Source organism: Sinohyriopsis cumingii, chromosome 10 (genome assembly GCF_028554795.1).
Source record: "Sinohyriopsis cumingii isolate HCF-2022 chromosome 10, ASM2855479v2, whole genome shotgun sequence".
Lineage (NCBI taxonomy): Eukaryota > Metazoa > Mollusca > Bivalvia > Unionida > Unionidae > Sinohyriopsis > Sinohyriopsis cumingii.
In genome coordinates, this window is record NC_142970.1 from 24527382 (window position 1) to 24553821 (window position 26440).

The following is a 26440-nucleotide window of genomic DNA, read 5'->3' on the forward strand; positions in this document are numbered from 1 at the left end:
CATTTAAATATCTTCTAGTGAAAACTCCTTACTGACATGTGTCCTTATTGGATGTCAGAGCAGTGCTATTTTCATTTAGAAAATGGGATGGATGTGTAGAAAGTTTTATGGCAATCTGATATGTATTTTAGGACATGCAGCAATGGCAAGTTTGTGCTAATGGATGGACATACACTGTATGTTGGAAGAGAGATGAAAGAAGAACAGACCATCTCAAAAGACCTTCTGGTCTTTGACCAGCAGAGCCAAACACTCCTCAATTATCCTTAAGTCGATTAGCCCATGGCTAAAGTAATTTGTTGCTCCATGTTCTGATGGTGATATGTTTTAACGCAGTGTCATCAACTCAAAGTTCACCAAATAATGTCATAAAAATGTTTTCACTAATCATCATTGAGACTGAAAAAGTCTTTGAAATTTCATTAATACTTGTGAAATGAAATAAAATATACTCATACAAATCTTTAATAACAACTCGAATATTAGACAGCAAATCAGCTAGTGAACATGTTATGAAAATGTGAAACACAGTGGGTGACAAAATCAGTGACACTGTTTAGAATACTGTGATACATTCTTAAAGTTTTATGTGAAGCTGTCTTTACCAACTTTATTTAGGTGGTTCTTTCTTAACATAATTTGTATATATTTAAAAAGTGCCTGTAAGGTATATTTCATAAGTAAGTATGCAGCCTCTAATTAAAAATCTCCTTTAATATTATATCTTTCTCAACGATTATTTGCACTTCTACAAAAACAAGTATTGAAAGTTGCCCAACTGTTCAGAAGCACCAGAAAAGTACATTCAATGCCATATTCTGCATAAATGACATAAATCTAATTATTTTTTATTTACAAGTGAACAATTTTTGTTGATGCTTATAGCTTCAAGGACAAAATCTTTATATAATAAAAAAACTATGCTTAAAATAATTAGTTATGAACTGTTGTTGAAATGCTAAATTATGTTTGTTTCATTTTCCCAATAAACTTTGTGCTTCCTATGTGCTACTGAAGTTGCCCTGGAATATAACTTTTTTTGGTAGCAACGGACGTGAAGTGCGTCTAAAAAAGAGATGCACAACAAGAACTTAACTGAATAAAGGGTCGCTTGGTTGAAAGCATGTGATTAAGAGTACTAGAAAATATATCATTGTTATTTATTATCCATACTTTGCAAAAATAAATAAATGTTTTCAAAGGAAATGAGATGTATCACTGTGAACGCTTTACATTTCTGAAAAGTAAAAGTTCTTAAGTGCGTAAAAAGCGATGACTCCAATAATGATGTCTTAGCACATTGATGTACAGAATATTACTTTTAATCCTACTTGGTTACAAACTAGCCCATTTTTTTCTTGTATTTAGAACCCTATTTACAAATGTAAATTTACTGACAATTTTAATTTCGTTTGGAACGTACCCGTTTATTCGTCTAGGCAAAGTTCTATCACTGACCGGATGTTTGATAGAAATGACGCACATGCGTAAGAACAGTCCCAGTGGCAGTTAACAATGTTAAGCCTTGAAGGCATATAACGTATACTGTACAGTAGAAACGTATACGTTGCTCACGCCTGCGAGCTTTAACAGTGCTAACAAATTTAGCATTGAAGGCTTTAACAATGTAGGGATCGGGTGAAATGTTTAATCGGAGTGGATCTTTAAAAACTAACATGAGGATACATACTGGAGAAAACCCTTTCAAGTGTGAGATGTGCGATAAAATGTTTAATCAGAGTGGATCTTTAAAAACTCACATGAGGTTACATACTGGTGAAAAACCATATAAGTGTACAATATATGATAAAATATTAAAGCGGAGTGGACATTTAAATCATCACATTAGGATCCATAATGGAGAAAAACCATTCAGATGTGAAATGTGTGACCAAATGTTTAATCGGAGTGGATCTTTAGAAACTCACATGAGGTTACATACTGGTGAAAAACCATATAAGTGTGCAACGTGTGATCAGATGTTCAAACATAGTGGAGTTTTAAAACGGCACATGAGAATTCATACTGGAGAAAAACCATTTAAGTGTGAAGTGTGTGATAAAATGTTTAATCAGAAGGGGTTTCTAAAACAGCACATGAAGATACATACTGGAGAAAAACCATTCAAGTGTGAAGTGTGTGAGAACATGTTTAATCAGAAGGTGCATTTAAAACAGCACATGAGGATACATACTGGAGAAAAACCATTCAAGTGTGAAATGTGCCATAAAATGTTTAATCAGAGTGGATCTTTAAAAACTCACATGAGGTTACATACTGGTGAAAAACCATATCAGTGTACAATGTGTGATAAAATGTTTAAAGATAGTGGAGTTTTTAAAGGGCACATTGGAATTCATACTGGAGAAAAACCATTTAAGTGTGAAGTGTGTGAGAACATGTTTAATCAGAAGGGGCATTTAAAACAGCACATGAGGATACATACTGGAGAAAAACCTTTCAAGTGTGAAATGTGCGATAAAATGTTTAATCGGAGTGGATCTTTAAAAACTCACATGAGGATACATACTGGAGAAAAACCTTTCAAGTGTGAAATGTGCAATAAAATGTTTACTCGGAGTGGATCTTTAAGAACTCACATGAGGTTGCATACTGGTGAAAAACCATATAAGTGTACAATATGTGATAAAATATTTAAGAGGAGTGGACATTTAAATCAGCACATTAGGATCCATAATAGAGAAAAACCATTCAAATGTGAAATGTGTGACAAAATGTTTACTCGGAGTGAATCTTTAAAAACTCACATGAGGTTACATACTGGTGAAAAACCATATAAGTGTACAATGTGTGATAAAATGTTTAAAGATAGTGGAGGTTTTAAAGGGCACATGAGAAGTCATACTGGAGAAAAACCATTAAAGTGTGAAGTGTGTGAGAAGATGTTTAATCAGAAGGGACATTTAAAAGAGCACATGAGGATACATACAGGAGAAAAACCATTCAAGTGTGAAATATGTGATAAAATGTTTAAGCAGAGTGGACATGTAAAAAAGCACATGAGGATACATACTGGAGAAAAACCATTCAAGTGTTAAGTGTGTGATAACATGTTTGATCAGAAGGGGCATTTAAATCAGCACATGAGGATCCATAATAGAGAAAAAACATTCAAATGTGAAATGTGCGATAAAATGTTTAATCAGAGTGGATTTTTAAAAACTCGCATGAGGTTTCATACTCGTTAAATACCATATAAGTGTACAATGTGTGATCAAATGTTTAAAGAATAGATAGTGGAGTTTTAAAACAGCACATGAAGACACATACTGGAGAAAAACCTTTCAAGTGTGAAATGTGCAATAAAATGTTTAATCAGAGTGGATCTTTAAAAACTCGCATGAGGTTACATACTGGTGAAAAACCATATAATTGTACAATGTGGGATCAAATGTTTAAACATAGTGGAGTTTTAAAATGGCACATGAGAATTCATACTGGAGAAAACCATTCAAGTGTGAAGTGTGTGATTAAATGTTTAAACAGAGTAGAGATTTAAAGCAGTACATGATGATTCATATGGGGGTGGGGGTGGAATCATTCAAGTGTGAAGTTTGTGATAAAAATGTTTAAACGAGGTTGAACATTTAAAACAGAGGATTCATATTTAAGTTAAATGGTTATCAACATATGGTAACTTGATGACAAAAAGAAAGATTAACGTTACAATTATATGTTAAAATAAAAATGATCATTTTAAATTAGTGGTAATATGAATTTAAGCTATGTGAATAAACATCAAGTTCCAAAAAGTATGATAACATGTACGATATGGCCAATCATATTACACGTTTTTGTGGTATGAGTGTTTTGACAACATAAATACATTGTAGTCTTTTCTTTGTTAACTTCACTTGACTTGGCCAGACTTTGTGCAACTTTGTCAGGTTTTGTGTGGCTTTGTTAGATCTAGTAGTATTTAGTAGAAATTCAGATGAAGCACATGGAGTACTCGCTCCATAAAAAAATTGCCTCTCGTGAAATTGCCCCATGGAGATTTTGCCCCAATATATCTGTAGAAGTCTCCTCATGGTGGTTGGAGAAATCGCTCCAGGTTGAAAATCCAATTTATAAAATGTATGACTGCTGTGGTGGCCTAATGGTTAGAGCATCCACCTTGGATGCAGAAGGTCACTGGTTTGAACTTTGGCCAAGTCCTACCAAAGACTAACAAATTTAGTACTTATAGCTACCTCACTAGGCCCTCAGCATTAGGAGATTAGTATTAGGGCTGGTCGGCCTGGTGTCAAGATAATGTGGCTGGGTGGGAGATCATGCTACATGTCTGTGGCATGATGCCTCAGTTCCAGACATCACTATCAATTGACACACTGCTGATGTTGTAACAATATTGACTGAAAAATTCTTAAAGCTACATTTAAAATCCAAACCACTTACACACACACACATAAAATGTAAAAACATGTTCCGTATTTCTATTCTAAATGCATGTGTAAATGTGATTTCTGACTGTCAACATCAAGACCCACCCCATGACCATCTTGAACTTATAAACCAGAAAAACCAATTTGATATTTACCTTCTAGGCTCATCCAGATAAATAAATTATTTTAAAGATATAAATATTTACCTGACAACAATAGTTGCATCATAAAGCAAGTTTTTAATTTTACAAGAAGTTGTAGCACAACTACTTTATTGTTTGCTAATGAACTTTTGAACCTGTATTTGAGCGAGATTGTCAAGAAATTCCCATGTGTCTCTTCAGTTCAAATTTGCAGTAATTTTAATTTTTGCCATGAAGGAAATGTATACACACTACATACTATTCATTGTTGTTTCAATTCAGCTTAATAACTTATTAAATTTATCAAATGTTGAATTGTTTAATATTTTAAAAATATCAGATTAGTTTGCTAAGACTTAAGTATCTCTTGCCATTTATGTTGAATTTTCTAAAAATGACTATAAACCTGACCTAGTTCCTCGTTTAAATTACTGATGGATTAAGTCTAAAGTAATGTATTCCAATGTCATAGCCCAATGTTTACACATTACATTTTTTCAAAGACGTACACAGAATAGGTGGACACACTGTGAGTCATGAAAACACTAGGGTAATATTATGTGTCCAGAATTAATTTGAACAGAATGTTCCAGTGCCAAAGCACATTTCAAACCCTAAGCATTGTAGTATTTTATTTCAGTTAATTCTTTATGAAAGTCAGTTAGGGTTTTCTCTGGATTTTACACCTCACTAAGCATGTTACAGTTGATGGGAGGGGAAGCGCTGATTCCTGTTGGTGAAGTTAGTGGACAAACAGAGGGGTGAAGCCTTCGGATTATCCGCAGATAGATCACTTATTCTAGTCCATGATTGTTTCTATTAAAAGAGATATTTGGTGATTTAATTTAGAAATTACTAAAATAAGAGGCAAAGATTAAATTCTATTAAAATCAATGGGGTTCAATTACAATAAATAGGTAACTACTTACAATGAAGGGTCTGTTTCTGATGGAGAAAAAATTGATGAGGGAAATTAGAAAACTACAGAATAGTGTGATATATTATGTAATAAATGGTGTGTGTGGTTTGGATGTTTAACATGGCTTTAACAATTTTTCAGTCATATCGCTACGATGGCTGCAGTGTGACATTTTATAGTGATATCTAGCACTAGGGCATCATGCCGCAGACATGTAGAATGATGTCCCACCCAGTCACATTATTCTGACAACAGGCTGACCAGTCCTAACAGTAAACTCTTAATACTGAGTGCCAAGTGAGGCAGCTGTTAGTACCTATTTTGTAAGTCTTTGGTATGACTTTGCCGGGGATCAAACCCACGACCTCCTGCATCCAAGGCGGATGCTCTAACCACTAGGCCACCGGAGTGGTCAGTAATAAATGGAGTTGCGCAGAAGTTTGGACTTTTTTGGACACCACACAGATCATGGTGACAGTACTATACAGCATTAACAACAGCAAACTAGGGGCCCCGAGTGGTCTAAAGCGCTCTCCTTTACGGATCACTGTCATCTCACCTCTGTCTGCGAGGGTTTTGAGTCTCAGAATCAGCCAATGTGGGTATGTGAGAAAGCTTGCCAGTAGCTTCTCCTGGGTCGGTGGTTCTTTCCGGGGTTTTCCTGGGTTTTTCCTCCACCATTAATACTGGCCACCATGTATAGCCTATTGTGTGCTGAAAAATGGTGTTAAACCCTACAACAACAACAGCAACAGCAACCTTCAATTCCACAATGGGTTGTAATAATGGTCTGACATATACAGAACTGAAGTAAACTCTTGCTATTAAATAAAAGGGGGCTTTGTTCGAATTTCAGTGAGAATGTTACACACCATGAATTATAATCGCAATTAGGTAATATAATAATTGAAGGTGTGATATTGTAGACAACGAATTGAAATGTTATATATATGATCTGATGTTTAGTCATAGTGGAAACTATAAGGTACACATACAGATGTAGAAAAAAGCATCAAGCATCAGATATAATGTCTGGTACAGGTAGAAGTGAAATCCAACATTTTTTATTTTACATGGGCTCTCTGGGTAACATAAATCAAAATCTACTGTAGCTCCATTCAAAGTATTTATTAAGAACAAGTTCACATTTAGTTTGTAATGCTTTACCTTAACTATTTTGTATCCTGAAATCTCAGCAGAGTATGTAATCACCTTTATTTAGTGTTTTTATGCACCATAGTCGTTCTGCCACGGATGAATTCATCTGTGATGTATATAAAGTATATAAATTCAATTATGTAGTCCAGGTCAGTCACATTTTATCATCCAGACATGATAATACAAACATTTACATTATTTATATTTAACTTCTCAGTTACATTTTAGTCTTACTATCTGGAACCTCGTTGCTACCTGCAAGCACTATTTATGATGTGTTGTTTACATGAACAGTTTTTCTAAGGCTAAATTCCCAAAAATGGCATGCAAGCATCATGTAACAACTTGGAATAAACCTCATAGCACTGTAATATAACCCTACTGGGCAATAGCAACAGTAGTGTAATATAACCCTACTGGGTAATAGCAACAGTAGTGTAATATAACCCTACTGGGTAATAGCAACAGTTCCTTGAGATTTTTATCATCTTAATACAAGTTGTTGGAGACTTTCATACTCTCATTCAACTTTCTTGGCTAAGCACCGTCTATCAAATAATTGCTCTTTTTCTCTAGCAAATTTGACATGAGTTTGTCCAGCTTCTTTTATATAGTTTCTGAATTTTTGCCGATAAGCTTCAGGGACTAACTCACAACCCCTTTGGAAGCATTTTTTAACCACATCATAGTAACCACTTTGGTGAATTGACAATGAGGTGTAGATATCACTAGCCTTAGCAGTGAGTGCACCTTGCAGTAATAGAGTTCAATGCTCCCTTGAAGATTCATATTTGTGATTTGTTTTCAATGTTCATATAAGGTTTTTCCTACTTTCAAACTATTCTTTTAGGACTCCTGCATTTAATTTTGTCCTTCTTGGACTAAAGTTTTAAAAATGGCATGCATCAACATGGAATAACCTCCATTGTGAAATATATGCATCATAACAATACATTGGAATAACGCCATAACTGTGAAACACAAGTCTATGGGGCAATAGTAAAATTCACTTTAGACATTTAATATCTTCCTACTATTCATGTCATGCAGCATTTCCGATCTATGTCTCTCCTTTAAAATAGTCTTTTCAGAACTAAATTCCCCCAAAAGGTACACAGGCATATTGCAACAACTTTGGAACAACAATTTAGGTTGTGAGATTAAAACCTACAGGACAATAGTAGCAGTCCTTTGAGATTTTTAATATGTTCCAAAGTATTCGTTAAGTCGACGACGGAGATGTGTACAGGACAGGCCCTCTGTCTTGGCACCAGTGGTGAAACAGATGGGTACAAAATAGCAAATAATACGGGGTAGTGGGTGTCAAATCTAGGAGTAAATAGACGTGTGGGGTTTGTGTGGCATCGTCGTATGCATGAGTTAACCAAGGTGTTCCTAACTGTTTGGCTAAGACTTGCACTTGCGATTTATCTATAGGGCTTTTAAACAAGACCACATAATGAACATTGAGGCTGATGGTGTGATGGGCTTTACTTTGTTGAAACAAATTTTGAGTAATGTAAAAAACACTGGCATTACGATGATGCCCTTTGCGCGTAAACCATAGTCTAATTTCTTCCTCGTCTTCTCCTAACATGTCATCAAAAATGACCAGATGGGTTTGACTGGGGTCAGACACGATTCCGTCGTCTTCGCTATGAATGCCTTCCACAAACACGATGGAATCGCCTTGACTTTCTCGCAAGAGGCTGTATGCCGATTGCCACTCTTTGTAACACCACGCGATTCATTGAGGTGGACGATCGATCAAATGTTTGACAAGTTCGGTTTTGCCTGAACCGCTAGGCCCTGCAATTATTATGTTAAAGGGATGGCGAAGATACAAGGCCTCGAAACTGGCACGATCTATGTGTTCGTTGATGACATTGAAAGTGGAGGAAGAGGGAGCAGAGACAGCAGAGATATACATAGTGCAAGGAATATCACTTTTGACATAAAGACAGACGAGTTTTTTTTATACTTTTTTCAGGACACATTTATTGCAAGTTAAAATGGAACAACACGAAAGACAAAAATACATAAAGGCCAAATGGTTAAGTACAACGATAAAATACTCATCAAAACGATCTAAGTGGAATATAAACAAGTCACTGTACAACATGTTTTTGGTAACCAAGATGTCATAGGGACAGTGTGTAATGTTCTTACAGGCTCTGCATGGGGTAATGTCACACAAGTGTCCTCCCTGAATGGTCTTTTAGGAATGTCCATGACAGTCCTGTCCTGAAGGGACCAATTGGCCTCGGTGACGGGTTCTTCTGGTACTGTCACTAACACAGGTTTAAAAGTGACTTTTTCCTTGGAAGTTTGAATAGAGGATCACAACTCTTGAGCATCATGGGCAACTTCGTTTGGTCCAAGCCTCAAAACCCCAATTTTTCCAGTCGCGTACATCTGTCTAGTGAGCGTGTAGGTCACAAGATACACACACAAACATCATCATCATCATCATCATACACATCTTCAGTACCAAAAAGTTGACGAATCTTTTTTTCCCGTAGAGGTCGAAAAGTATCCAGATGAAAACGCAAGGCTTTTAACAAAATGAGTCTCTCGTGGACATTTAAAAGGACCACTTTCATGTTTTATTTGGTGACAAGTACTGATCGTAAAGAGTCCACAAGGAATCAGCAGGTAAACAAAAAACCAGAAAACAAGTCACTAAGACACACATCACACGTCGACCCAAATTCAATGGACACATTTCTCGTAATAAGTGTTGGTAATCTTCCACTATTTTAATAGTCTCATTGATTTCCTTCAACGGAATCTGTTGTATCACTTCTTATAAAATTGTGGCATGGTAACCCGTTTTATTCTCTCTTTTTTCGGAGTTAATGAGCGTACTTTCTGCACAGAGATGATCATATGCTCAGAGATGCTCCAGTGACGAATATAAATTGTTTAGTCACTAGTTCACACACTACACATCGCATAGAATGTTCCTCTAAAAACATAATTCGATAACGTAAAAGTTTTTGGTAATCCTCTAACTCTTCCTCTGGAATTCGTTTTAGTATGACCAACATGTAACAAGTAGGATGAGTAGACAGCAAAGTCTTCTGGTCCTCGTCCAGTTATACAATGTCTGACCGCTAGAACAGTTTCATATGAATCAGTCCTTTTATACCATTCAGGTACCAGTGGTTTAAACATCGGTGACGTAACGGATGCAGTTGTTTTTTGCGTTTCACTTGTATTTTAACCCGCTCTCGGTAAAAGCGTTCTCTCAACTCCACAGCCAAACCACGAATGTTCTCTTGTAGAGTATCAATGATTATTCAGTCAGTATTATTTTATTTAAAATCTTCTCCTAGAGCGAAACTAATGAATATAATGAATAATTTCTGACCACTGCAATTCAGGGTGTCAGTCAAGAATGTCAATAAAATCTGTTGTAACGGTCTAAAGCGGAATAATAGGGTGAACGCACACTTGATACAGAGAAATCTGATCCTTTTGTTAACTTGTTTCACTTTCCTCTTGTGAATTTCTCGACACAAAAGTTCCAGTCACCCATTGAGATTTTGCTCTGGCAAGTCCCTGCCAAACTTCCTTGTAGATCTTCTCTAGTAGTCTGATTGGTAATGATTGAATATTATTGTTCTGGTGTCCAACGTTTGATTCCTAGCCAGTCTGGTTTCTTAAACGATATGGTTTGTCACTTCAATAACTTGGTCCCATTAAAGGTAGGTAGTGACAATTCGGAGAATATCGAGCATGTTCCATGTATGCCGAATCTTTCTGTTCCCACTGGTGAAGTGGCACACCGCAAATGAAGCACTTGACGTTATCCCCTTCGCCCAAGTTGAAAAATCCGGCTCTGGCTAATTCTTCGGGGGTAGTTCCTCTCAGATATTTAGGCCATTTTCCTTGGAAGGTTTGGAATCGACTTTCAAAGTTGCAGTATTCAGGCAAACGCACAGGGAACGAGGGCAGGGTGAAATCGACAGGAGTGTGCTCAGTTTTGGGTGAGATCCGTATGGTGGCAGACCGTTGACCTCACGTGAAGGTTGACATCCACAATGAAAACCAGTAAAGACTTCACGATAACGAGTGGCATCACTTTCGCGTCTGTTAGGTTTGACACGTACAGCATCACTTTGCATGGTAGGTGTAGTGGTAGTAGTAGTAGTTATAACAAAGATCTCATGATGCTTTATTGTATCGCTCTCATCGCAAGGCACAGCATCGCACTCCACTTGAGAATTACCGAACTTGAATGATGTCTGTTTAAAAGGATGTATCTTTCTCGCTTGGTCTTGGTAGTGACAATGAACTATAGATCTTGGACGTTGTCCCTTTTAATACTAGCCATAATGCAGTCTCAGGCTTGTACATCTTTCCTTTTTTATGTCTAGTTTTGGAAGTCTTCTTTTTTGTCTTCCTGGAAAACGGTGCTACCTTCTCTAAGGTACCGTCATAAGTGTACCCAGCGGGAAAGGTCATAGAAAGGTTAGGACAGTGCGGAGACCATCGAGTATGTTCCAGAATAGCTGAATCTTTATACATACATTGATCCATTCGCAACTTCAGGCCACATCTGAAACACTGTACTTCGTATCCCAATCCAGTCTCATGTCCCAGGTAGACAAATGCTGTTCTAACTAAAAACATTCGAAGTAGGTAATCCTTCCCTATCCGTGGGTCATTTTTGAAAAATTTCTAATCGACGGGAACAATCACAATAGTCAGGCAAGAAGACCGGAAAATGGAATGGTTTGAAATTGGAGATCTCAATGGGTCTCTCACTCCTTCTTTTTGGTGGCCATCGTCTTGGAACCATTTTTCTTATACCGACATGTCCGTACGGTAAAGTGAAGGGGTTGGGAAGTCGCTTCTGGCACACGATTTCATACACTTTTTCCAAAGGCCGACTGACGATTTGGTGAGTGGGTAAACGTACAATCGTATGTGGTTCGTAGGTAGTCACTCTAAAGTTTCCATCCTGTCCAGACTGCAAGTCTTCTTTCAACACCCCATAATTCACCACTCGGCTGATACGACAATTGAGAGGCAATCCTTTCACTTTACACTGAGCGTGCGCTTCTCCTCTTCTTGTTGGTCCTGGTATTCGTAGCAGTAATTGTTCGGACCGCCACTAGCGAAACTTCAAACCTTCTTGTCGGAGTGTTCGTCTGTCCAGGCTCCTAAACGATCTCTTTCTATGCCAGAGTGACGTTGACCCGGGCGATCGATGTAGATGGAACTCTCCATGTCAAAGTACAGGAAGCATTCACCTAACGTTTCTAAAGCTTCGTCCAATTTTAAGCAAGCATGGGCTGTCACGTAAGCCGCAATGATGACATTTCCAAATTCATCAGCTTGTACAAAGTTCAGATCTTCTTCGTAATTGATTAAGATCAAATCCACACGAACGACGTCCACGTGTTTCACGTATTTGGCTTTGTCGTGAATCATCTGGAAGTAGTGGGAAGTTTCTGTCAAATACTCCATCTTAGGTAAACACGGTCGTTGTACTATTTTGCCTCACAAGAAATTTAACATCACTTTGGCATACGATCGCCTTCCTTCGTTTTTATTGATGTGGGCTAAAGTGATGCCTTCCTGCTCCTAGTAACTCTGTTTGAATTTATTTTGGTCTTCGAGGGTTTTGCACCAGGAACGATAGCTGATACCTTCTTGTTTCAGTTTAAAAAATGAGTCCACGTAGTCTGCGAAAATATCGTTTTGAGTCTCATCGCCCTTGTGGTATGTTTGTGTCTTGGGAAAGTGGTAATTTTCGTACACTTCTAACAGTTGGTATCCCAGGGTCAGAGCTTTGAACAATTCCACGCTGACCCACGTTCCCATCAAGGAGCGTTCTTCCTGGGTGTGTTGACAAGACCGGTCTAGATTGCACGTTTCGGTACAAGTACGACAAAAGGGAAACATCAGTTTTCCTTGAAAATGGTGAGGTTACACGGGATGGTACAAGTTCTTGGGAGGCAAGACTTTGCACTTGATAAAGCCTTTGTATTGTCGAATGTTGTCCAGGTGGATGTGTTCTGTCAGCAATTGCGAGTGACCTGCGGAAAGCGACAATATTTGCACACGTAACGATACAGCGAACACACATTCAAGTATTTGATTTGTTTTCCTTTCCCTTCGTCGGCTTGGTACAGCAAACAGGTGGCATTCGTCCGTCCTCCGTACAAACTATCCCGCGGGTTCAGTGGGTCCATCAACGTATAACTTTCCACGATGCGTTTAAGCTCGGGATCGGTTTTCAAACGGTGATCGTACTCGTGTTCCCACATTTGTACCACTTGGTATCCTTGCTGTTCTAACTTCTAGCGTCGCTGACAAGTGGCCTTGTACAAGTCTTCCATGGTCCGTTGCAAAAACTGATTTTTAGTGTCATGTTCAGGGTAGCAGATGGGGCAATCGTGAAATAAGCGTCCGTTACACTCTTACACAATCTTGGGGTTTACTAAGTCATAGCCATCCACCAAAAAAGTTCCGATGGTCTTTTCGCCTCCTCCTTTGCGGGCGTGCTCAATCCGTTTGTCTTCCTTGTCACACAAGTAATGTAACCAGCGTAGGGCTTTTACCAAGTACTGACGTTTGACAAAGTTCTTTGTTTGAGGACTGATGACAGCGAGAATGTTTTTGGGCATGAATCGTTGGTGGTACGGCAAGGAACGCGTTTTGGCAATGGTGTTGGCTTCTTTCAAAGGATCTACCCCTCCGTGTTCCATGAACAATTCTCGAAATTTTCCACAGCAACGTCGTAAAATGTCCACGTTGGAACCAGAATACTTTAACGTTATTCCTGAAAGTTTAAGAGGTCCGAGGAGTGAGCCTGGTACAAACCGTAGAAAGCTTCTCGTTGCTCGGTACGCATGTTGTCTGGGTCGTAGTCATGAGCATCAGGCAAATGGGGTAGAAAGGAGTGTTGATTGGCTTCGGTATTGAAAAAGTGAAGAAAATAACCTTTAGCAATTTCTGTCATTCCAAACGATTTAGGCATTCGACTCAAAGGCCTGGCCAAGTAACTCATTGAATCTTTAAACTGCACTTGACCCACTTGCATGAAAATGATTTTGGCTCTATTCAGAGTGACTTTAGGACGTTCGGTGCCTTGTTACATATAGTATCTCAAAAGAAACTGTCCATCGTATCCCGAGACATTGTGAGCCATCACTGTGGCATGGCGATGACAATCTTCTTCCAGGAATCTTGCTGCTGTGAGGGCAGTGACTAAAGAAAGGCTCTTGGATGCCTCAATTTTGTTTTAGTCTGTTGTATAGTAGTTTATGTTTGTCTGTAGTCTATGTTATCTCTGTCCCTCTATGAATGGTAATCCCCCTTGTCCTTAAACAATCCCTATTCCCATGTTAAATTTCCCTTGTCGCTAGACAGTCCCATACCCTTGTCGCTAGACATTCCCATTCTTTTTTGTCACTCTATAGTCCCATCCATGTTAAATTCCCCTTGTCGCCGGGTACAAACCCCCTAGTTTAAAAAAAAAGTCCCATTGTCACTAGGGTATCCCAGTATACTACTTCTGATAACAGACGAGATCCCTTCAAATGTCAATAAATAATTTAATATAGTAAAATGTACATATTCTCTTGCTATTCAATAAATAAATGAATATAGCCAAATGTACTTTTATTTTAACCAACAGTCTCAATAATAAATATAAAATACAAATATTTATCAAAATAGAATTTATTATTACGATTTAAGAATATACAGTGGGGTAACATTAAAATCACAATAAGGTAACATTATAATCCCAATAAGGTAACATTAAAATCCCAATAAGAAACGGATTCAAATAAAAAGAATTAACATGCTAAACGATGACCATTTCCCTTACGATAGAAATATAAAGTCATACAAATGTACAGAAATAGCTTTATGGAGGCACTCTATCCCTACGTAAAAGTACTCTATGCTATTTCTTTGGCTTTAATTTTCTTTAGTACCGAAATTTATTAAATATTTATATTGCAGAAATGAGTGTGTATTTGCTGATATGATTACTTTCAAATAATGTCTATTTAGAGAATGGTGACATTTCCTAACACCGCTGGATGCCGAGTATTTATTGCAGTTCCATACGAACCTAATGCCGGTTCAAGGAAAACTGACTGGTGCGCATGTCACCGGTATTTATATCAATCGATTGCACGACACCTTGTAACACTCCGCCAAAAGAACACAAACTGGTAACTGGTATTTAAGACACAATAAATATTAGATGACGTTAAAATACTGAGATTCAAGACAAATATTTGAATGCTATTTATACTGTTACACGCTTAATTACAAATGTGTGACCATACACTAAATCATTGAGTCAGACGAGTGAACAATACAGGAAATATTGGCCTCCAATTGAATTATAGGTGCTTGAAAATTAGGACATGCACTATCCGGATGCGTTTTTCTTGCATGACACGGGAACCGCATTATTGTATTGTTAACCAAAACTTATTCTACGTAAAATGTAGTTCTATCAACGGTTTATTGGTGTTCAATAATGGTTGTATACACCGCATAGTGAAAATCTGAGGTGCCTTCAATACATAAAGTGCCTCCAAAACGATGATGGCGGACATCATAAAATACATTGAACATTGTACATAATATCATTCATAGAGAACATTTGTTTTACAATTCTTCTACTTCTTTTTCTTCTTCTTCTTGTCTTTCTTCATTATCATCATCTTCTTCTTTTCTTCTTCTTCCTCTTCTTTAAAGTATATTACTCTGTATTTCTTTATATTCAATTAATGAGTACATTACTTTTAGGTCATTTGTCTTTGGATTTGTTTCCCCATCTTTGCTGACACGGACATATTAAATCTAAACAGAATGATAATTAAAGACGATGCAAACTATTTTAACAAGCGGTACACAATGATTCCGACAAGGATCGGTGCTTGAAAATGGACTCTTCCAGAACTCAGGACGAACATGGCGGATGTTACCAATAAACAATTGTTATTATTATATTATCCTGTAGCGAAACATACAATTTGGGACCCATTAGACAAGAAATATAATAATAATAATAATAATAATAATAATAATAATAATAATAATTATTATTATTATTATTATTATTATTATCATCATCATCATCAGTGGTTGTAGTAGTGTTATTATTATTATTATTATACAAAGCACATTACTCTATCTCTTTTTATTATATGCTCTTTTTTCTCCGTTATCTCTACATTGTCAGAATCGTGTAGTATTTTACGATATTGAATTCGCTTGTAATTCATATTGGACTCACATGAATAAAGAAACTACTTTCTATTTGTAAACAAACAATGGACGCAAACGCCAGCACTTTTGATTATTTTTTATTTGTATGTGGATGAAGTAAACCAAATGTTTGAGCCATTTGAAAGTAGAGATGCCAACGTTGATAATGTGGATGAATTCTAAGATATACAAAAAAAGTAAAATAAAAATACTTAAAAACTTTCAACACAGCTGCTTTGCCACAATCCGTGTTAACATTTTTTTATACAATGTTTCGGATTTAGGAGGGCGATAGACGCCATATTTCATAGAATTGCTGGGTTCCTACAAATAATATGCAAGTGACAATGTATAAACTGTCTTCTTTAGCTGGCAATAAGAATGCCCCCCCCCCCCAACAAAAAAATACACACTTCGCACTTATATGGATGTTCTCCACTAAATTCAAATTTATCTGGGTGGAGTTATGTGCGTATTAATGTTGTTGTGTAACGATGAATCTGCTCTTGTGTATTTAGTTTGGAATACCGCATACAAGTAGTGAATGGGGTGAGATTAGCGACAATGGGAATTAGCATTAAAAACACCCCCTGGGTAAGATTAGCGACAATGGAAATTTAACATTAACCACCCTGGGTAAGATTAGCGACAATGGAAATTTAACATGGGCAAAAACCCTGGGTAAGATTAGCGACAATGGAATTTAACACTGGAGAAAGGAAAAAAAGGAAATATCCATTTTAGCGACAAAGGCATTCGAACAATGGAAAAAAATATCGATTCTAGGGACAAAGGCAATTGAACATGGGGAATAGAGTTTGGGTCTATCTAGGGACAAGGGGAATTGAACATGTTAGAAAAAAAAAACTACTTTAGGGACAAGGGGAATTGAACATGGGATTTTTAAAAAAAAAAATTAAAAAAGGGGTAGGCAATCGAAAGGCTGTCTCTTTTCGAGAAATGTGGGTGGCCCTGAAAAGGGCCTTTGGGTTTCTTCTTCTTCTTCTTCTAACTCCTCCACTTCTTCCACCAAGTCCTCACTTTTTCCATTATTCCTTTCTTCTTCTTTTTCTCCTCTGGCATCCAGTCTGGTGGCCCAAGGCTCTAAACTTTTCCTGGACTTTGATCCAATTCTGATTTAGCCTTTCAAAATCAGCCTGTTTCTTTTTGTTTTCCTGATCTTTTCTTTCTTTATTCCATCTCTCTTTAATCTTCTTTACCTCTACCTCCATCACTTTTCTCATCAACTCCTCTCCTTTTCTCAGTCTTTCCTGACCTCTCTCCACAAAAGAGCACTCTGTCCCATGTGACATATTTTCAAGAAAGCACCTGACTTTGCTTGCATTGTCAAGTTCTTCCTTTAGGCTTCCCACTCTGACATAGGTGGGATTTATCATACCTCTCAATCTCTTTTCCTCCTCTTCTATCATTTCTCCTATCACTTCTTTTGCTACGTTTAGGCATTTAGCATAGTCCAGATACTCTGCTATCTTCCATTCTTTTTCTAGTCTCTCCACTACATAGATACCATCCATTATCCAATTGTATATATGTACCAAATTGTTGAACAACTCACTTGCAACCACCATCTTCGTTTTTATTATTCCGTAGAATTGTTCGAACATCAAACCTTGTGGGTTCTTATAGTTAAAGTACGGACGTGAAGGAAAACATCCCCTAAAAACATAAAATTGATCTTACCTAGATCATGACCAAACAACGCGCGGACGTGAAGGAAAACATCCCCTAGTTTTTTCATTTCATATAATATACTATCCACATAAGTGAAGCAACAATAAACAAACCCCAAATCTACTATTTACACACGCAAATCATTAAAACAAAATCCATAATCTACTATTCACACAATTGTACGTGAGCGGTTACAAAACCCAAACTATACTCTCCACATACGCTAAGAAACAATAAACAAACCCCAAATCTACTATTTACACACGCAAATCATTAAAACAAAATCCATAATCTACTATCCACACAATCGTACGTGAGCGGTTACAAAACCCAAACTATACTCTCCACATACGCTAAGAAACAATAAACAAAATCCATAATCTACTATCCTCACAATCGTACGTGAGCGGTTACAAAACCCAAACTATACTCTCCACATACGCTAAGAAACAATAAACAAACCAATTATCTACTATTCACACAAACTTACGTGAGCGGTTACAAACACAAACACACAAACACATACACTCGCACTATGAAAAAAGAGTCAGTGTTTATATTCACACTACTCTACCTACACACATTGGCAAATTGATGGTTATTTCTTTTCTAGAGTAGTGGGTAGCCCTGAAAAGGGCTGGTTTTTGGAACTTCATGGACACCTGGTTAATGATGGCACCTTCAATGCCTGGCGCCACATACACATCTTGTTCTCCAGTTGCTTTTTACTTTTTTTGGGGAGAGAGCAGAGGGAGGATAAATAGCTTCAGAATCCCAATTTTCTGTCTCTGGGATTCTGAAATTTCTTCTCTCCTTTTCCTCCTCTTCTTTGTTTCTTCTCTCCTCCTCCTCTTCTTTGCATCTTCTCTCCTCCTCTTCTTTGTTTCTTCTCTCCTCCTCTTTCATCCTTCCCTCTTCCACAGTGGCTTCCGCGGCCAGTTCGTTCAACAGGCGCCTGGCATAATCCAGATGCACATGAAGTTCCAACAGTTTCGCTAGTCTGGTGTTCATTCTGGTGTTGATCAATCAACAAGGGTAGCTGGACTGCCGATCGAGTTTCAATTTATACTAAAAGTGCGGACGTGAAGGAAAACATCCCCCTAAAAACATAAAATTGATCTTACCTAGATCATGACCAAACAACGCGCGGACCTAAAAGAAACACTCACTCACTTTTTTATACTACCCATTCCTATTCTAAAAATTTTTTTCATTAATCACTTCAATATACTATTCACATACGCAAAGCAATCCAATCAAACCCCCCAAATCTACTCTCCCCACACCTCAAACAGCAAAAAAAAAAAAACATGATCTTAATCAACTATCCACACCAACGTACGTGAGATGTTACAAACACAAACACACAAACACATACACTCGCACTATTAAAAGAAGAGTCAGTGTTTATATTCACACTACTCTACCTACACACATTGGCAAATTGATGGTTATTTCTTTTCTAGAGTATTGGGTAGCCCTGAAAAGGGCTGTTTTTTTTTGTTTTTTTGTTTGCTATGGCAATCTTTTAGTTTCTAAGAATGCGATGTCCTCTGAGGATAGACTTTCTGGCGATAGGTCTGCTTCTTCGGAAAGAGAAGAACTCTTTGGTGTCGATACGACAATCGACAAAGGCTCTGTCAGGTTCAGGTTGCTGCTGCTGCTGCTGCTGCTGCTGTTGCTGTTGTTGTTGCTGTTGCTGCTGCTGTCTCTGAAGTCTGTACTTCTCTGTCCATTCTTCTTTCTCCCTGTTCACTTCTTCTCTGAAGAGCTCTTCTATCAGGTCTTCAGTAACTTTTAACATTCTCACATTCTCTATCTCTTCTGGCTTCGGTATCAGACTGTGTCTGACCCTATGCAAATTCACGTAGGCTTCATTTAGCTTAGCTAGTTTGGAGCACATCTTCGTAGGAGGATGAGTCGACAATGGATGGTTAGACTGGAAACAACCCGGTTCTTAAAGTCAAAGCGCGGACGTGAAGGAAAACATCCCTCTACGGTTTTCGAGCCGCAACGTTCAATGAGTGTCATGAGAGGGATAGTAAGAAGTCAAAGAGCATAAATCAACATTCTTATAGCCAAACAAACCACAAAGGCATTTTTTTTTCAAAACACAACATTTTTTATTCAAAATCACTTAACATTAATCAACAACTCTAACATATTTTAACAATAATCCAACAATATAACATCAAACATTTTTTTCAAATGACAAACATTTTTTTCAATTTACACTCTACTTTAAACAGGGTTGGCAACGTTGTGAATGAAATTGTGATTTCCACTGTTGCAAGTCATTGAGTCATGGATGGACACTACGTTTCCTAGCTGAAGACAACAAAATAAGCATACTAGTCACAAAATCAACGATTTACTTTCTCATCGTTTCTAGAAAAATCATGATCAAAATAAGTCACTAAATGTTCTTTTGCTGATAATAAGTGATCAATTTCGATCTCGACTTTCTCTTTGAATTTGTTAAAGAGGGCTTTGATGTAATGGATTTCTTGAGTCGTTAATGGAGGACAGAAATGTTCACGCAAGTCTTTATACCACCAACGTAACACGTCTTTTTTAAACAGACTCCAAGCTTCGTCCAGATATTCGTTGAAATTTTCTTCTTGACTGATGTTTTGACATTCATAGTAATCATGCTTCATCCATATCGTAACTGTGTCTGCCAGGTATGTAGCACAGTAGGAGACCAATTGCTGTTCTTGTTCTGGACATCTCGACTTGATCATGATGTCCTTTTCGTCTTTGTCTTGGGATTCTCCTTCCACGGTCTCCTCACATTTCATGTCTAAAGTTTCTCCACTAGGCAAAGAGGGATAACAGTCTTCCATGGCTTCTAATAGTCTAAAATGACTTCTCTCAAACTGTTGATTTCTATGGTATTGTCGAATTCTGCATACAGGAGGACGTTCACAGTGTGATCTGGAGATGGATTTGCAAACTGAAGTTCCACACGAATCTGGCCCGATTTTATAGGGTGGAAATGTCCCTCGTCGCTGCCTTGGTCTGGAGTGAAATCAAAACCCCACAAAGCATAGCCTCCTGCATAATCGTCGTACGAAATACCGTGACTGGTGTTGGTTCCTAACTGTCCCGTGGCTTCGTACAGGGACAAGTACGATCTCAAATAATTCTTTGCGACACCAAAGTTGGGCTCAAAGGGTCGGGTACACAAGGTCTTGCCGTCGCGACTGACTTCGATCTTGGACACATTGTAATGTTGAAACTCAAAAGGATTTTGATCGTGGGTTCCGTTGAAGGCTGAATTCCTGACGATACCAACAATCAAACGCTTGGGTAACTGTCCTTGGAACAGATGATCTTCGATCATAGATCGCTGTCCAGCGGGAATGGTGAATGTTTTCACTTCTACGCGTCGTATGGGATACTTGGCGGTCGTTCTGCTCAACGTCTGACTGACGTCGTTTCCCACTTTAGGTAACACTTCCACACGACGCACGTAAAGTCGGGCTTCTTGAATGATAGTTTTGTATTCGTTGGCATGGGCCATCAAATGGAAAGCGGCACTGCTACGATTCAGTCTCAGACGGATATCCACCCCGTTCAGCAAATACTTTTCTTGTAACCACATGTCCAAATGCAAACGATCCATCAGTTCTAAACTTCGCCCGTGCAGAATTTTCTTACGACGGTCGTTAAACCCCACATTGTGAGGATTGTCATCTTCTGTCAGGACTGTGTCGCTAAACGTGCCTACACCTGCCGTGTCAGGTTTCCATACCACGCAAGCATCCAGATGAGTATTCTTGGCTTCTTTTCCGTACGTCAAGAGATTTTCCAAGTAGGCACGATATGGGTAAGTATCCATGCTGCTGCTGACCAGTTTGTTATTCAAGTACAAGTCCACTTCGCTGAACAAGGAATGCATGAAATTGTTGACAGGAGCTACTCTAGCATCGCCTCCTGGATTGGTGTTGTCCGTTTTGATCACTTTCACTTTCAAATACAGGTAACTGCTATTCAGATCGATGTAATCTTCGGGTTGTCCTTTGATTTCAAACTCGATGGGAGCGGAATCCGTCAAAGAGGAGACGGGATGAAATTCCACCCATTGGGATTCTTGCATCGTCATCATGGTAGGGTGCATGGCAAAGAGATCCAGTTCCGACTTGGAACAAGCACAAGACTCTCGGTGCATCATTTTGTTCTGTGTCTCAATAATCGAAAACGTCTAAGTCTCGAACGGTTCTTCTTTTCTTTGTCTTTCTAGCTTTAGACGTGTGAAGTCTGGTGAAAGGGTGTTTTCTTCGTCGTCTCTTTCTGCCTTGTCCTTGCTGAATGCTTGACGCGGTAGCGTGCAGGGCATTTATAGGTGTTTCGCGTCGGTACAAAAGGTCTTTGCCCGTTTGCAGCAAGACATTTTTGCCTGCCCTCATGAAGGCTTCTTTAGGGTTTTGTTTGTCGATGATGACATTTTGGAGAAATTCTTTGCCTTGCGTCAGTGCCGCATCTTTCAAGGCGTGCAATCCGCGTGTCACCATCGGTTTCAACACCGGGGCCACCGAACGAAAGGCCGATTTTAACATATCTCCTAAACCGTGTCCTCGCTGTCGAGCAACCCTCGGTACACTGGATACATGACTTACGAGTCGTGAGAGAACCGTTTTCGAAAATGGAGTTTCACCGTGACTTTTCCTTTGGTGAATGGAATATTTTGTCCCAAATCTCCTTTTATAGCAATGTTGACCGTGTCCAAATACGACTTGCTGACAGGCAAATAGTGAGGATGGACAAATTCGCGGTGAACGTGATAAGTGTTTCCACCTTCCTCGTCAGTGACCGTGGCAGAATCCACTTTGAAAGGAATGACACGCAGTAACGGTGCGGAGGTGTGTCCCACCACGTTGTACTCCACCACATCGGAGTACACAAACATCAAATTCAGTCCTTGGTTCAGTTCTACCGGGGCACGAAATAACTTGCTAAAAGACTCGTTGTCGTAAACGATTGGTAATTCGTTTTCTTGAGCATGGCCATTCTCATGTCCATGTCTCCGCCCAACATGTCAAACAATTCAGGACAAAATAAAATGGACAGGATTTTACTCCCGTCAAATTTCATCAAGAAGCGACGAGCTGCTTTGTGGTATTCCATGGTGATACTTTTTTTGACACTCTCCAAAGCTTTCAGAAACACGACATTAAATCTGGAGGTTATGGTGCTCACCAAATGTTGACCACTAAAATAATAGCCTGGAGGAATGAACAAGTGATAGGTGGTGTACTTTTGATTTTTTGTGCCAGGGGTTTTCTTGTCATATTGGCCATAGGTATCCAAGTACTGTTGCAATTGTTCGTCATGAACTTCTACATCAAAAAAATTTTGATTGGGAAGGACATTGAGGACTTGGGTCGGGTGAATGATTTCTGCTAAAGCCACTTCCCAATGGGCTTCGTGATCTAAGGGGATGGTCTGAGGTAATTTGGCCGTGTAACAGCACAACGTGTTCTTGGGAAACACCTCCATGGAACTGTCACTGGGTAAGGTTAAGTAAAATTGGTTTTGGTGACTCATAATTCCAGAGTTCTGTGGCTGTCCGAGGGGTTACTGGACGTCAGAGGCGTGTCTCCGCCCAAAATGGGGTTCTGGTTGTGGTTGTTGTTTGAGTGGTGACTGGCACTGGCACTGGACACAAGGTTCCCGTGGTTCCCGTTCGAAGAGACTTTCAGGGAGGGGTTAGGAAGCAGGTAACCAATGCAACTGCTCAATAAAATGGTCCACAATTGTTTGTCTCCTTGTTGCAAACTCAAATTGGCAATGGCTGCCCCGATGACACAATACACCACGAAGATTTGGCAGAAAAAGACGATTTGCGTTTTAGGCACACGTTCTCCACACCACACCCACAAGGGTTGCTTTTGTAAATCTTGCAGAGAAGAACTGGGTGAAGGAGTGGTCGACGTAGGTGCGTCTGTGTGAAAGGGCATGATGGTCACTTCTTTTTATAGTCGATGACTTGCGAAGCGTCGATCCAAGAATCAAAACTGGGTGGATATCCTTTCCAACGTACTTTGACTTCTTTGACACGTCGTTTGCCTACTTTACGGGTTCTGCGTTCGAGAATGCGTTCGATGTCGTACACGTCGTCTTCTTTTTTGGTGACACGTTGTAACTCGGGCAAATAAAACGTTCTTTTGAGCACCTCTCCGTTCATGTCTTCCAATTTATAGACGGCAGGACGACGGCCATACACTCGTCCAGTGACACGAAACAATTCGGTCGTCCAGTTAGGTAAGTAACCTTTGTCGAAAGTGCGTTTGGTTTTGCCAATGCGCACCGAATCTGCTACGGTCAACTCTCCACTTTTCTTGGGGAAAGCCCTCGTCGGGGACGTACCAAACAGGCGCTCAAACACAAACACTTCGTTGTCGGGAGTCACTTCTTGCGGGGCACGTCCGATGCTTCGATGGTAAGATTGGTTGTTCGCTTGCACCAGGTGCGGTAAGATGTCGATGTACTTCAGAGTGTGGTGATGCGTAAAATATTTCCACATGCGTTCTTTCAAAGGCGTTGAAAACGTTCCACGATGCTGGCTTTGGTTTCAGGATTCTCGGTGGTAAAAAAATGAATGTCACGTTTCTTTAATTCTTTTTGGAAAGCTTGGTTCAGAAATTCGGTACCTTTGTCCGTTTGCCATCGAAGAGGGTGACGACCACTTTGTTTCAACACTCGTTGCAGGGCTCGCACTAACTCGCTGCTCGATTTGGAAGTCAAGGGCACGACCCAGGCAAATTTGGAAAAGACGTCGATGACACAAAACAAATATTTGTAGCCACGATTGTAGCTGGCCAAATGAGAGACATCGGCTATATCGGCTTGCCATTGATGATCGATGCCTTCCACTCGGGTGCGGCTTCTGGCAAACTTGCGTCGAATGGGTTTGTGAAAAGTGTAGGTAGCTTGTTCTTGTAACCATCGTTGCACTTGAGGTAAACGGAGACTTTTCAATCGAGTTTTGGCAGCACGATACAATTTTTGAACTCCTGCGTAACCTGCAGGATGAGAGGGATCGTAGTAAATGCTGGCTAAGACTTTTTCCATTTTTTTTGTGTTTGTGTGTTAATAAGACACCCACTCTTGGAGGATGCTACTCTTTTTCTCTTGGGGTACTTTCTTGGATTGCAATGCTTTGCGTGTGCGACCGGCAATAGGTGATGAAGAGGAGGATGTCTGAGTGGGGGATATCGGTTCTTGTTTCACTTCTGTTTTCACTTCTGTCTTCACTTTCTTTTTCTCTTGTGATGAAGAAGGGGTGGACATCATCTTTTTAATCCATCCAATTCTGGAGGTAGGTGGTGTTGTTAACTTGCGTACTTTTTCTGGTGCAGTTTGAAACCCTTCTTCTTCTTCTTCTCCTTTGTCTGTCTTGGTCACTGGTAGTGGTGGTACTGGTACTGGTACTGGTGATGGTGCTGGACTTTTCATCAAGGTCTTAAAATCTTTTAGAGTGGGTAGAGCTGTTTCGTCTAAAGCTTTCTGGTGAAAGAGTTGCAGTCGTTGCAAGAGTTGACCGTACTTTTGCGATTTTTCTGTTTCGGACAAATCTTGTATATCCATCAAGGACTGCAATTCGTGTTGCAACTGGGACATCTCGCTCAAATGGGGATTGGGAGGTAAATGCGGGGTGCGTTGTTCTTGCCAACGATGGTATTCCATCCATCGTTTGTAAGGCACTAAAGCTAGTTTTCATCCTTCCATGGGGTTGTCAGGGGTCAATTCTGAGATCTGGGGACTTCCGATGGCCTTTTTATCTTGCTCCCACCAGTCCTTCCAACATGGTTCCCAAGACTCCTTTCAGTAAGGGACCTAACAAGAGGGGTAAAATGCCTCCACGTTGGACCAACATCTTCTTCTTTTGACGAATGGGAATTTTCTTTTGAACCATTTGGCGAAGAACGTGACGATGTTTACCTAAGCATTGTTTCTGGTGTTTGGACAACGGGATCGTGCCTTTCAAGACGTTCAAACAGCATTCGCACACGGCATCGATGACCTCTTTGGAGGCCGATTGAATGAGTTCTTTTCGTAGGGGTGGAGAAGCTTTGGACAGGACAGATAACATGTCCCCATGTTTAACTAAACGAGGAGGCAGACCTTTTCTTTTCTTTCCTTGGGGCTGTTTAGCAGAGGGATGTTTTCTGGAGGGTGACATCTTTGAGTCTTCAGCACCAAAACACTGATACCCCTACTTGGTCACAGACCTTTTTTTATACTGGAACGCGTCGCCACTGATTGTCTTTACGTCGTATCAGTTTGAGGACAGGTATGACATGTCGTGCAGGGGTACGTAACGGACTAAATCGAGCCAGTTCTTGCTTGGACAAATCCAGTAAACTTTGTAACATGCCCGATCTTTCTTGGACTTTGATTTTGGGAGAAGGTACTTTGTGAGCAGCAGCCACTGCCACTAAATTGGAGGGTCCTGCCACTGAGGAAGTTCTTCTTGGGGTCATCAACGGAGATGTTCTTGGTGTGATCAACGTCTCCAAGTACTCTTCAGTTCTTGGTGTCATCAACGGAGAAGTGGATGAACTTGAGGATGCCGAAGACGCAGTCACCGCCGTGGCAGGTCGTGGTTTGCGAGTGTAAAGTTGCTTTCTGGCCGAAGTGCCTCTCTTGCGACTAGTTTTCTTTTGTGGACTTTTCTTTTTCTGGGGGCTTCTTTTCTTTTTCCGGGGTGGCGTCTGGTAAGAGGAGGGTCCCGCCACTGGAGAAGTTCTCCTTGGGGACCTGGTCTTTTTCTTCTTCTTGGAGCTTCGTTTGACTTTTTTCTTGGGGAGAAGTTTGGGGGCATTAGGATCCCATCTTAAGAGAGAGCGAATGATGACCCCTCCTAG

At 39.5% G+C, this 26440-nt stretch overlaps 1 protein-coding gene across 1 annotated transcript; it reads left to right on the top strand.

The window, feature by feature from the left end:
• The first annotated feature begins 1498 nt into the window (after positions 1-1498).
• LOC149789742 (uncharacterized) lies at positions 1499-3722 on the top strand. The gene has a single exon (XM_089971749.1). The coding sequence runs from the start codon at positions 1644-1646 to the stop codon at positions 3057-3059; it is 1416 nt and encodes a 471-aa protein (XP_089827875.1). The 5' UTR covers positions 1499-1643; the 3' UTR covers positions 3060-3722.
• The last annotated feature ends 22718 nt before the right edge of the window (positions 3723-26440 follow it).

What these genes read in the sequence shown, in the direction of transcription:
- LOC149789742 (XM_089971749.1), top strand. Translation starts at nt 1,644, where the DNA reads ATGTTTAATCGGAGTGGATCTTTAAAAACTAACATGAGGATACATACT.